This window comes from Scomber scombrus, chromosome 3 (genome assembly GCF_963691925.1).
Source record: "Scomber scombrus chromosome 3, fScoSco1.1, whole genome shotgun sequence".
Lineage (NCBI taxonomy): Eukaryota > Metazoa > Chordata > Actinopteri > Scombriformes > Scombridae > Scomber > Scomber scombrus.
Window position 1 is genome coordinate 14,618,441 of NC_084972.1, and position 13,893 is coordinate 14,632,333.

Here is a 13,893-nt window from a genome sequence, read left to right on the forward strand (position 1 = left end):
CCAAAGAAAAAACTTTTATTTTTTCATTATTTGTACAAAGATTCTTTATACAGAAGAATAATATACAGAAGAATATGAATAAAAAGACTAATATGAGATTTTTACATGGAGTACCTTGAAAATCACAGGCACATTTTGGACAGTTTCAACTACATGGTAGTTATGTTTAAACTGGTTCTTCAAATGCAGGTCTGTCTGTTCTACATGGTTGCAGCTCTACTCTGGTCACATCTGCTTATGAACATAACTACCCTACATATCTGTAGCATGTCTGTCAATGTACCTGTATTTTCAGGATTTCCTCATTCAATTTTTTAAATTGTATATTCATAAACAAAAAGAAAAACAAACAAAAAAAGACTGATAAATTGCAACTCCTACCAAAACGTAACCCCAAAAGTCATATCCAATTTTTGGCAACTTATCCTCAAAGTCGAAAAGCTTGAACCGTCAAAGCTTTATGGATGTATTTGGAGTCTTTCAGTAAAACAATTCCTCATTATGTGAGTGTGTGTGTGTGTGTGTGTGTGTGTGTGTGTGTGTGTGTGTGTGTGTGTGTGTGTGTGTCTGTGTGTGTGTGTGTGTGTGCGTGCGTGTGCGTGCGTGTGAGCGCGAGCCCCTGGGCCTTTAACTTCCTAAATGACAATAGAGTGAAGGTGTCTGAAGCACATGATGACATCCAGCGGGATAGGAGGGCTCAGGTGATTTCCATCCAAACGCAGGTACCTGAAGCAACAGAACAGGTACTTAGCATACCATAACCATGACGCCTGCTTTTCAAAACCCATTAGTTCCTGAAACTATTATTTACTTCCTGTTTACTTCCTGACAAAGGGTGCTACTGTACCAGTTTGTATTGTTGAGCACTAAGATGTGACATAATGTGACATACATACCTTAATCTGGGCACCACGCTGTTATCGCTCTCAAGAGCCTGCAGGCTGTACGGGCAGAGCAGGGTGCCGTTGATGCCTGTCAGGAAAACACACAATCATAAAGTGAAACATCCAGTCCTCAAATGTTATTTCCCTTCAAACAAGCAAGAATAAAAACAATCTGCCAATTGAGTGTGATCATTTAAATTATGTCTCTATGTGTCAAATTTTGTGTCATATTTATTTTACTTGTCTATTTTTGACTCCAAACAATCTGTAGATAGATCAGCTTATGATAATCATGGATTCATTGTGTTCGACTGAAATGCTTGTTCTTGGTTAAAAAAAAAAGAATGTTCAACAACAGCAATTAGATTTTCAGGCACGGCGATTCAATGTTGTGGCCACTAGGGGGCAGAAGAACTTCAAAATGCTGACAAACAGCCCTGATATGACCTTGTACATATTAATATAAAAAACACACGTACACAAATATTGGCTTGAGATAGATTAAGCCACATAAAGAAACTTACATAATGAGGTTTATGAGAAAGTAGGTCAAGTGATTCTTTAAAAACAACTTCAGACATAAAAACACTTTTTTTGTAGTGTAGTGAGATACTCAGTTCAGGGAGTCTGTTGTTAATCAGAGCTTGGTATATCCCACATAGCGATTGGCTGATTACATGTCTCTTATCAGTAGAGTTCTGCCGTCATTGATTTTATTATTTACACCTGTGCTTTCCCTACTGTGACGTTAAAATGTTTGGGGAAATTCCCAGCATAGCTTTACCCAACTTAATGTAGATGTCTAAGTAGCCAATTATTGAAAACTCCTGTGTATGCTAAAATACAGGAATTATAGCTTTCACACTAGTGTACATAGTCTACTGTGGCTGCTTTTGTGCTTGTCCTCACCTTGGATCTGTTTAGTCTTAAAAGTGATTTTTTTTTCTTGTGTATATCCAATCAAGTTGAAAATGTTATTGATCTGGTTGTTTTATTGACCAGATCACTGTCTTAAGGTGGGGTAGTTCTAATTTGCTTTGTTTTGACCCTTTCTGTGGTTGTAGTTATGTCTTGTAATCATTTTGTGATTCAATCCTGTGTCATGTAGAATATCATGATGTTCTATGGGGGTGGGGGGTGGGTTAGTGTGTGTCTTCTGTGATTAAGAATAGTTAAGTGAATGCACAATGACATATGTTAAAAAATAAGTAAAAACATTTGATCACAATAAAAAAAACATTCAGGGCATTTTACAAAAAAGTCCATTTGAAAAGTCTTACTCTCAATGCTGTTGTGGTTGAGGTGCAGGTGCTCCAGGTGTCCATTGAAGCGAGGAACAGAGGCAAGCTGATTGTGGGCGAGTTGCAGGTCAAGCAGGGTGGTTATGTTGAACACATTTTTGGGAACTCCTTTATCACTCAGCTGGTTGTAGTTCAGCCTCACGAACGCCAGGTGAGAGAATCCTTGGAAGTAGTCTCTGAAAAGAATGATATACAGAAATTGTGAAATTTCCCATCCAGCCAACATCTAATAATGCATGCAGACACCTGTACACTGTGTACTTGCCTTGGGATGTCATCAATACGGTTCCTGTCCAGGAAAAGCTGTATGAGGCCACTTGGTATCCCAGCAGGCATCTTTTTCAGAACATTGTTGGCCAGATTAAGCTGCATCAGGGCACTCAAGTCCTTAAATATGTTCTTTCCCAGGTCGTTGTCACTCAACTGAGAGGGAAGACACCAGGAACGTATTCATGATTGGTTCTCAAATGCTTAAAATATGATTGATGCTGTTCATACCTATACAACAGAAGTGTAGTAAGATGCTACATCTAAGTAGAGAGGTTCACCTGGTTGTGGTACAGGTCAAGCAGAGTCAGATTCCCCATCTTGCTGAAGGCACCAGCAGGGATCTTGGAAATGCGATTCCTACTGAGGCGAAGCTGTTCCAGGCTTGCTGGAAGGCCTGAAGGGACCTCTTTCAGATGGTTATGATGTGCATAGAGGTACAACAGAGAAGGGATCTTCTTAAACACCTGCACAAGAGAAAGATACAGAAAACCAATTTTTAGATGGTTTCATGGGATTTTTAATTAATGAATAAAAATGGAGGAAACTCTCTGACCTCTTTGTCTATTCGATGGATGCGGTTGTTTGCCAGGTTGATCCAGCGGACGTCACTGGCATTGACAAACGATTCTGCTGTCACCTCCGAGATGTAGTTGTTCTGCAGGTATAAGTAGTGGGTTCTGGATGGGATGATAGGGATCACACGGATGTTCCGGTTCTCACAGTTGAGAGAGTTTGGATAGCTTGGGGAGCATGAACACTCTCGGGGACAGTCGGGAAAAATAGAAGGTGGGCCCAGGATAGGCGGGGGGAAGTCTGTGGGCTCCTGGGGCTCTGGCACTGCTGGTACAGCAGGCTGGGGGGCAGGCTTCCTGGAGGTGGGTGGACGTCTGGTGGGTTTCTTTGGCCGAGGTCTCTGGGTGAACACTGCCCCCATCAAGAGGAACAGAGCCAATGCAGAGAAGAGTACCACGCCGGCCTTCATGGTCCTAAAATAGAGCATAAATCAGATTTTTACTTTCTACAGCATCACATAGGACTCAACCCACAAGGACAACATTAGGATTCAACCCAACCCAAGAAACAAGAAATCTAGAAGGCCATTGATTCTGATTTTAATTTTAAAGCTCATGTGCAGGATTTCACAAAAACAGCATTTTATCATTTGAAAAGAGGCCAGAGACACTAGACGTGTTAACAACAAGCAGGCTGGACTACAATAATGCTTTCCCTTCTGGTCTGCTGAAAAATTCTAAATTATGCCAGCTGTACAAGTTCTGACAAAGACCAAAAGGAGAGCACACATCTAAAGTCTTTACAATGGTCACTTGTTAGTTTTAGCATTGATTTTAAATTAACTAAATTTACTAATTCTTTCAACGCACTACACGGTCTTGCAACAGACCACCTCTCAGAAATGCTTTTGGTTTATGAAACAGGGAGGCCCCCCAGATGCTCAGGTTCTTCTTTTTTTGTTGGTCCACAAAGCCCAACAAAAACTTTTGGTGATGCTACTTTTAGCTGTTTACATTCTGAGTTGCAGGAACAGCCTTCGGAGGATCTGAAAATATAGATACTTTTAAACATAAACTAAAAACCTGTCTATTCAGTCTGGCTTTTATGTAGCGTTTTATAATTTTATGGGTTTACTATTTATACTTATTTTATTCTGTTTTACTATTTATTTATTTCTGTAGTATAATTGTATTGTTATTTTATTCATTGTATAATTCTTTTTTTTTTTTTTTTTTTTAATCTTTATCCTTTATACTCCCCATCTTTTATTGTTGTCTTGTTCAGTTAACTTTTTTATTTTTGGTTCTAAATCCATTTTTCTTCTTCTGTTTTGTCATCAGCTTGTAAAGCACATTAAGGTTTATGTAAAAAGGTTTATTGAGAGAAAGAAGCTGCCCCTCAACACATCACCTGTCATTTTGGTTCTGTTGGTTAGCCAGTATGGTCAGCTGATCCTTCCCATAAAAATAATTGATTTAATAGATTTAATAACTGGAATGCATTTGGACCTCTTTGTGTTTGTCTCTCTCTCCCTTCTTGGCCAGTGCTGACGCTCAAGTGTGCAAAAGCCCTGCTTCAGTTATTATCAGGTATTCAGAGGCTCAGTTCAGAACAAGACGGTTATCTCGGAGAATTCGCAAACCTCAGCAACCAACTGTTTGTGTTTGCCTTTTGATCTTTGATTTGTTCAACCTTTGTTGCTGCAGACAGTTACACTGAGATAGAGATTTTTGGGGCTTGAACTGGCCAAAACAGCTGAATCACTACAAACATGAAACAGGTTTGTTTTGGATGTTGATCATGAAACAAATACGTCCAACAAGCTTTCACTTTACTGCTCTTTGATTTTCAACATCACTTTTACAATCAAATATTGCAGTCTGCTGCTGCTGTTACAGTACATAAGTGGAAATGTTGCTACTCATGACTTCACTGTCCCATAGGGCTGAAAAGAATGAGGACATTAAGAGAGTAGTCTGGTTAACGTCCGTATAAGATTTCCAGTATCCCTAAGAGGTTCTATTACTGTGAATAAGTAATAAAAATATGTCAACTACTGCTGTAAACCTATTATGATGAATTGAATAGGAATGGGACATGTGATAATGTCAAAGTGACGTAAATTGATTTGTTATCCCAGTTTAAACTAATGGAAGGTGGACGTTTGCAGTGTCATGTAGTCAGCAAGTTTGAGAAAGGCAAAGTGATTTGTTTCGAGTGATTACATTCAAAAGGGGCACATTCTAATACAGGAAATTAGTACTTATGAGAGAGAGGAGAGGAGAGGTTTAAGTATAAAGGCTCCATTGTCTGCACAGGGCCAGAGGGAGAGTTGAGGAGGGGAAGACTGCAGGTCTGGAAGGTTAAGGCTCTTTTACCCAGGAGAGACAATGGGAACTGGACTAAATCAAATGAGACTCTGATTAAATCAATTTGTTGTTTAAACATATTGCAAGCACTGATACATTGCAACCCATGTTTATATAGTGTAGTAAATAGTTTACATGTACTTTAATGGTATTTGACCTTTTATCATGAGTGAGTTTGTGCTATTAACATAAAACTCTTTTCAGACTAATGTGAAAGAAGAGGTTTTGTTGCATTACAGTATTTTTGCATATTGATGGTATACAAATCTATCCATGACATACCCAAGAGAGCAAAGAGAAAGAGATTTGAGGTGTGTAATTGATGTATGTTTAGACTTGTGCAGCCTAAAAAGTTCTTGTGTTTGTCCATGTGTGTCCAACGTACTGACCTCAAAGCCCTCATAGAGGCAGACGTATATAAATGCATACACCAAAGCTACAAATACAGATGTTTTTCTAACCATTGCAAACATTTACACTGCTTTCAAGATTAATTTACTTTTTAGATTGGAGGAAAACACATGATGATTGCGTCTCAAAATCCTTGAATGGTGATGTGCACTGTGCATTATGTCTCATCAGCATAAGCCTGCTGTAAATAATCACCACACACCTGTCAAAATACACATTGTTTCAGCACAAACACACTATTATTTTTATTATGCTTTGGTCATTAAATCCACTTAGCCTATTTGATAAACATCACATATGAATCACAGGGCAGGAATGAATCTTCGAGCCAGAATGTGTCCTGCCTGGAAAAATAAATCTGAACTTTTCTCTGACGGTGTTCCCTGGCACTGCCCATCCTTTTCCCTGTCAGCCATCCAGAGCCTCCTGGCCCCTCGTTCAAAACCAGCTCTCCTTCCTTCCGTGCTGCTGTCATGAGCAGCAGTCGGTCAATAATTATTGACTGACCCATTATTTGTGGGTCAGTCAATAATTATTTGTAACCTCGCCAAGAAAATCTGACACATGTCAACATGAGAACTACACTCACAGCGGTGTGTCACAGATATCTCTATGATGCCACCAGGTGGACAATCATTTTATCATTTGCTTGAATTCATGTTACTGCATCACAAACATTACCGGTTTGACTAGCTGAGAGATGGATTCCCGATATGGGCAGTGAAACTTTGACTAGTCATAACTAATGACTTTCAATGTTTAATTTATTATCAATTATTATCAGCCACAGTGTAATTGCGGTCGTTTTGAATATGACAAGTAAAACAAGTGTAGGTGTCTTTAAACTTTAGTACTTGCTGAGCATCAAGTCCTCTATAGGATTCAAATGCGTTATTAGACTGTTTTATCAGGAGATTTATAATAAAAAACCCTAATTATTATCATTCTAGCTGTCAGTTGAACAAAACTCATGATCACCAGAAATCTTTGCTCCTTTCCATTTCATCTCATTCTCTCACCTTTTATTGCACTATGGAAACTGTCAAATTAAACTGAAAATGACCACCACCGTTTTGTGAAACCAGCATCCACTGAAAAAAAAACTTGAATAATAGTCACATTATGCACAACAGAGCTCAGACATATGACTCAGATGTCTGCAAATATCTGTGACTAATCTACTCAATTACACAAATCATGAAAAATGAGTTGGATGATGATATATGTGACGTCATACAAATAGGCTTATCATGACTCATCTCTGCAGTATGTATCTAAATAGTTAAAAGAAGTTAATGTACAGACAAACATGCACAGTTTCAGTTCTACATTAGATCAACAGTTACAGAAGTATCTGCCCCCTTCCTGAAACCCTCCTCCCCAGTCTGCACTGATGTTACATTATTGCCAGAACATTTTCTCATGTGGGTGTGGCTGTTCTGCAGTAACTGTGCAAAAGTTGAATTAACATCCATGTTAACTCCATCTGGATGTGGAGTGATGGAGTCAGACGGAATGCAGACAACAAAAAAAACACTAATAAAATAAAATAAAATGATTATAACCTAAAGTGAGACAAACAAAACTGTACACCATCAGGATCCGCACATGTCAGTCAGCCTCACTGTCATGACTGCTTCTTTGTCCTCATTATCATCCAGCTCAACAAAAATCAATCACTGCACACTGCAAAGAAGGTTTTTTAAAAGCTAACCCTGTTATAATACAATGATTCACCACAGTTTGTTTTAAAGGTTGTGGTGAATCAGATTCTGTGGTGCATACCTAAGATTTTTTTTCAGTTTCATAATATTCATTTTATGTTTTCTTTTTTTTTGGTTTCTTTGGTTAACACCCATCCAAGAATATGATCCATGAGAGCTTCAAATGACAAATGATTTAATGGTTTGACTAGAAATTCACTGCAAGGTAAGTAACATTTATGATGACAAAAATTCCTGATTGTGCACTATCCTGAAAACTGTGATGGTCCATTTTATGAGCTGCAAAAAGAAAAAGCCAAAGCCAAAGTGACTCACAACACAAAAGCTTCACTCTCCTCAAACTTCTGTGTAGCAGCAGTCCTCCTCACTCTCCTGATGAAAAAGGCTGAAGTCAAGGTGAGTGTGCAGCAGCAGAGAAAATAGAGGAGTCAAAGTACACAGCAGCTCCCTGGAGGACAGAGTACCACTTTGTGTGGCACAACGTTTCTATAGAAACACACCAGCATGGCTCTGCTGTACCTGTGCCAGGATTCCCTCTTAGTCAATTAAAACAAACACACAGAGCAATTTCTGCTCTCCATTTCAAACACAAACGCACTTTTGCCTGCTTTCTTATTTAGATGATCATGTCCCATCTATAACGGTCCCACTAGAAACAACAAATAACATTTCTTACCTGCTTCTGGTACCTGCCCTCTTTTGTCAAGTCACAAGTTTTGTGTCTTTTCTTCTCTCTGCCTTTCTAACTCTTTTTCTACAGTACCCCTCCCTCTCTCTATCTTCCTCTGTTTCTCTCCGTCCCTAACCCTCCCCTATCCTCCCTCTTTCTCTCTCTCTCCCCTGGTGGACAAGCATGCTTGTTGGGTTTGTTCCCTGGCTTTTTTCCCCATTCAAGGTCACAGTGGTTCTTTATTCCCCCCTTCTGCTTGGCACACGGCCAGTGAGATTTAATCTTAATTCCTTTTGGAAAACCGCTGACTCTTTCATGTGTCTGAACTGTGTCACGGTTTGTTATCATTTTGTTCTGTGGCAGCATAGCATAAGAGTGTTAGTCGCAAATAGATAAAAGAAACAAGGTTAGCATGTGTTTCTATATCAGAAGAGTGTGAAAAATACTGTGAATGCTAGATCTCTGTTAAGGAAAGCACAGCTGTAATTGCATCTCTCCTCTGTCTCCCACCCACCCCGCTATTGTTTAGATGGCTGCACACAGATCCTGCCATGTGCTTTTCATTAGCAGCATCTCTCCACTGGCTCAATGGCATCTTTCTGTGTCAGTTAGATCTCCAGGAGGATTTTTTCTCTCCAGCATCAGTTAACTCAAACAGTCTGATTACCGAGATCTAGCTGAGGCATTGGGTGCTTTGGTAGGTCTTCCAGGAAGTGTGTGTGTGTGTGTGTGTGTGTGTGTGTGTGTGTGTGTGTGTGTGTGTGTGTGTGTGTGTGTGTGTGTGTGTGTGTGTGTGTGCTTATGTGTCACTGGGGGTTAGGAGGTGGACATGTGTTCATTGCCCTGCATTCCTGCAGAGTGAGCAGCAGCCTAAGAATAATGAGGAGAGCATATGTGGGGAACAGTTTAAAACACATGTGTACATACACATATGTGCCTCACTTTTCCCTCATTTTCTTTCTTTTCACGATTTCTCCCGTCTGCACCCATGCCTCCTCTTCACTCAGTCATCAGGTTTTGGGATACTGAGCTCAGCTGGGCCAAACTTCCGGTACAGACAGGGAGGAAAGGGAGAACACTTCAACAAACAGGACAAAGAGAGAGAAAAACAGAGAGAGAGAGAGGTGGATACATGTAACAAATACGTCACTCTTTTGGGTAGTAGCTTTTTCTTTTTCATCTTCTCTGCTACTGTTTAAGGGATGACATCATTGGAAACAGTCACAGCTCATTAACAGCGATGTGTCATGATTTGGTTTAATATTTTTTATGTATTACGCCTGTAACATAACATAATGAGAAATGAATTAGGAACCTCACTCAGAACACAGAAAAAGTTTAAATTAAATAAACTGAAGATTAAAGCAAAGTTAATTCTTTGAATGAGGTGGTCAACCTCAAATTAAAAGCATTGTGCTGCTGTTTGGCACTCTGCTGACTCTAAATGTGAAAATCCTGGACTGTGGCTGCAGTGCTGTCTCTAAAGAGATGACTGACCAATAAATGATGCCAATAACAGCATTTATTGCGGGCAAAACACAGCAAATCAAGAGCCCAATCAACCTCATGGACAAGGCAATGCGTGCCTGCATGGGTCATATTATTGGTTCCGAAACACAAGCAATTACCAGTTTCATTCTTTTAAAAAGTATTAGATAGAAATAGATAGAATAGATAGAAAGTCTTTATTGTCATTGTACAAAGCACAACGAAATTGAGATGCTGTCTTTAAGTGCAGAAACAAAAAATAAATAAATAATTGCCATTATTTAATGCAGTTTAGTACTGGGTCTGTAGTTGGTGATGTGCTGGACCCCCTGCCACACCTGCCTGGAGTCGTTGCTCTGGAGACAGTCCTCAATCCTCCTCCTGTAGGCAGCTTTGGCCTCTCTGATGCCTCTCTTCAGATTGGCTCTAGCAGCACTGTACAGCACCCCATCACCAGACCTGAAGGCGGTGTTCCTCTTCCTTAGCAGGCACTGCACTTCTTTAGTCATCCAGGGTTTCTTGTTGGGATAAACCCGGATGCATTTGTCAACAGTGACAGTGTCCATGCAGTGCTTGATGTAATCCAGGACAGCTGTTGTGTACTGCTCTAGGTCCTGATGTTCGAAAACATCCCAGTTTGTTGACTCAAAGCAGTCCTGCAGCTGTTGAGAGGCACCTTCAGGCCAGGTTGTAACAGTTCTAGATGTAAGAGCACTTTTTCTGAGGGGGGTATATGCTGGAATTAAGAGCAGGGACATGTGGTCTGACTGGCCCAGGTGTGGTAATGGCTTAGCCCTAAAGCCCTTTTTGATGTTAGAGTAGACCCTGTCCAGTGTGTTTGCTCCCCTGGTAGCACATTTAACGTGCTGATGGAATTTAGGGAGCACTGCCTTTAAATCAGCATGGTTAAAGTCCCCTGCAATGATGTGAACAGCCTCAGGATACATACTCTGCTGACAGCTAACGATGTCATGTAAATGTCCCAGGGCCGAACTTAATATGCTATTAATATCCTATTAATAGTGGAGTAAATTACTAATATTAAGTCCTACTAATACTGTATTAAAACAATGAAATGGTAATTATTGGTGTTCCACACAATATGACCCATGCAGTTACACATTGCCTTATCCAGGAGGTTTATAGGGTTCTTGATTTGCTGTGTTTTGCCCGCAATAAATACTGTTATTGGCATCATTTATTAGTCAGCCACGTCTTAAGAGACAGCACTGCAGCCACAGTCCAAGCTTTTCACAGTTAGTGTCAGCAGAGTGCCAAACAATAGCACGATGCTAACAATTTGAGGTTGACCACCTCATTCAAAGAATTACCCTGCCTCTAATCTCCAGTTTGTTCAATTTAAAAGTTTCATGTGTTCAGATTTAATTTCTAAATTATTTTCTCATGACGTACATTGTAATGCCAATAACAACATTTAATGCAGGCAAAACACACCAAATCAAGAAGCCAATCAACCTCATGGCCAAAATTATCTGGGTCATATTAGTGTGTGAAACCCAAAAATAGCAGTTTTGATTATTTTAATAAAGTATTAGTTGACTTAATATTAGTAATTAACTCCACCATCCTGCCTAGTAGAAGGTGGAAATGTGGCATAAGAAGAAGATGGCAGTTTTAGGTTAATGTCAGAGCTGATAAACTCAGTAAAGTCACTAAGCAGTGGAGCTGAGATGTTGGAGAACAAAAGTTTATGTTTGTTCCAGATGTGTAATTTAATTACCAGTTTTTTATAGGTACATCTGTATGATATAATGCAATCCAATCCTATAGCCCTACAATAAATCATGTCTGTGTAAAGCTTTTTTATTGTTCTGTTTTTTGTTTTTATCTTTTGGAGCTGTTACTAAACAAACTGTCTTAACCATAATATTTGGCTAACATGTCACCTAGAGTAGAGGTGCAGCTTATCAACATGTTTTTAATTGTTTCTTGACAATAATGGAGGTCTACGGCACAGAGGAATATGTTATATCAGCTTTGGATAAACACAGAATACTTGTATAAAGGACTGATTCATTGTTTGTTTGGCTGTGTTATGGTTCTGTCCCAGTCTGGCTCTATGTCCCTCCATCAGTCCACCAGCTGCCCTCAGGCTTTTCTTTAAAACTGGACTAAGTGGGAAGAAGGACAGATAGGGGAGGCTGCAGATTATATTTAAGGACTACTTGAGAAACGGTTGCCTTCTACGTTGACTGTGTGATTGAACTAAGTGCTAAAATGAACTGAAACACTGTGATATTCAAAGATGCAGTTGTCCTTTAGTTCGATTTATGTTGTTTCATGCAGCCTAAATATGTAAACCTCTCTGCTTAACAGAGTCATTCATGTTTTTGTCAACAGAAATATATGCAGAAGTATATTTTGCTGTGTGTGCTCGTTGTGATTTGTGCACGTATTTTAGTTGTGTTCATGTGCGGTCTGGGACAGTTTGTACATGGTTATATTGTGTTTTGGGCTTTTGGTTTTCTGTTTGTTCTGTTTACCTTCTATGTTCCTGTGCTCCACACCTGCCCTGCATCAAGCCTTATTAGGCCCCAGTTCAGTTTTGTTGGATCTTCTTTTCTGTTTCTTCAGTCTTCTTCTGTATTCTGTTTTATGCTCATCAGCCAGCTTATTTCCTTTGCCTGCAAAAGCTTTTAATAAAGACATTATTCTTCAGCCTTGATCTGCCTGCAGTCTCATGCATTTGGGTCCACCTACCCTTCTCCGCATGAGATTTGTTAACAAAAAAAAATATATATATATGGAAAGTCACAAGCTTTATCCTTATTTACTTTTTACTTTTTCTAAAGCACTTTGTAACATTATTAAGAAAATTGCTATATGAATAAAGTTTATTATTATTACCTTGATCCTTTAAAAGTCGCAACCAATGTACAGCAAGTAAAATACTATTCAGTGTATGGATGAATAGTGGAACAGGTCAGTGGGACCCTAAAAGCCAAAGCTACGGTATGTGTTTAGTGTTAGGTGAAAGAAGAAAGGAGAACAAACCTAAACCTTTAGTTTCATGTTTCATAGAAAACACACCATTGTGACATCTTCAAAGGGAGTGTTAATCACCTTAGGTTTTCTGTCAAATGATAAGATCTAGTACAATATATGGTGTGGTGAGCCTCCTGTTTCTTGCTCACCATCTCATATTATATCCATGTTTCTGTCCATGTAGACATGAATACACCATGTCAGTTGTCATCCCAAGAATAAATGTGTTATTAATTGTGCTTTTGCTTTTTTATTCAAGCTTACGTAGCTGCAGTAACATTTGAAGATAACTGTGTGGTTTGGTTTCGCATGGGAAAACAGAGTCACATGGCCTGAGGAATGTAACTGTTAGTCCAGCAGCACTTGGATACACACAGTTTAAAAAGGTTGGGTCGAGTGTTAGAGCTCTGACTTTCTGAGGCTGAATTGATCCTGTTGATTTCAGAAGAGACATCTTTATAGGGGCCTGAACCTGTTTTTACTGCAGGAAATCTTAAAGCAGAAGTCTACTTACTACAGCAGCTTTTTTTCAAACAGATGGAGAAAGCGAGGCAGGCTCAGGCTCTGGTCCAAAATTACTCGCTGTGTATAATAACCTGGGAGTTTTCCAAGAACGGCCTGTTCTGTCATTTACAGAGTGATTTGGGTGATTGTGCTGTTTGGTTTAAAGGAGACATGCTTGAGCTTCAGCCATAAATGTTCCCTGAGGAAATATGCCAGAGGAATGCTAATTCTGCCCGACATGTACAGGCAATTTCTTAATCTGTTATATTGTAATCTGCAGCAAAATGATCGATGATACAGCATCCTGTAAGCACTATGTATACATTCCTGTACATGTAAGTTCTGCAGGCTGCACCCACTAGGCCAAGCCAAACTCCCTGGCTTTGGGCGCCCACCATGGAAAATGTTAGCAGGCTTTTGGCATAGTTTACAGTATTGTCATTGTGTTTGCCCTTGAGAAATGTCATACAATTCAAACATATTTTCTCACAAATAATTTTATCAGTACACAAGCAAAGTTATTATTATGACATTAGTCATGAATACACTTTGTTTTCGATTAAAACTATGCAGGAGACTTTAAGGAATATGACAATAATTTTGTGAATGTTCAGATGAAAAGTGAAAACAAACTGCATTGATTTATTTAACACAGATGAAGCATTTAGAGTTTGTGCTCAGGTTTCAAGCTTTTGCTGTTAGCTACACCATCCACAACCAAGAATAAGACAGTGATTATGCCACCACAGTAGC

The 13,893-nt window shown here is 39.4% G+C and overlaps 1 protein-coding gene across 2 annotated transcripts; it reads right to left on the reverse strand.

The window, feature by feature from the left end:
* prelp (proline/arginine-rich end leucine-rich repeat protein) lies at positions 1–8,238 on the reverse strand. Of its 2 annotated transcripts, none has more exons than XM_062415935.1 (7): positions 8,149–8,238; positions 3,009–3,441; positions 2,734–2,919; positions 2,451–2,608; positions 2,165–2,361; positions 897–972; positions 1–726 (listed from the first exon to the last, which is right to left on the reverse strand). In XM_062415935.1, the coding sequence occupies exons 2-7, from the start codon at positions 3,435–3,437 to the stop codon at positions 636–638; spliced, it is 1,137 nt and encodes a 378-aa protein (XP_062271919.1). In that variant the 5' UTR covers positions 3,438–3,441; positions 8,149–8,238; the 3' UTR covers positions 1–635. The 2 variants fall into 2 exon arrangements, with proteins under 2 accessions (XP_062271919.1, XP_062271920.1); XM_062415936.1 differs by lacking the exon at positions 8,149–8,238 and adding an exon at positions 7,788–7,825.
* Positions 8,239–13,893: the final 5,655 nt, after the last annotated feature.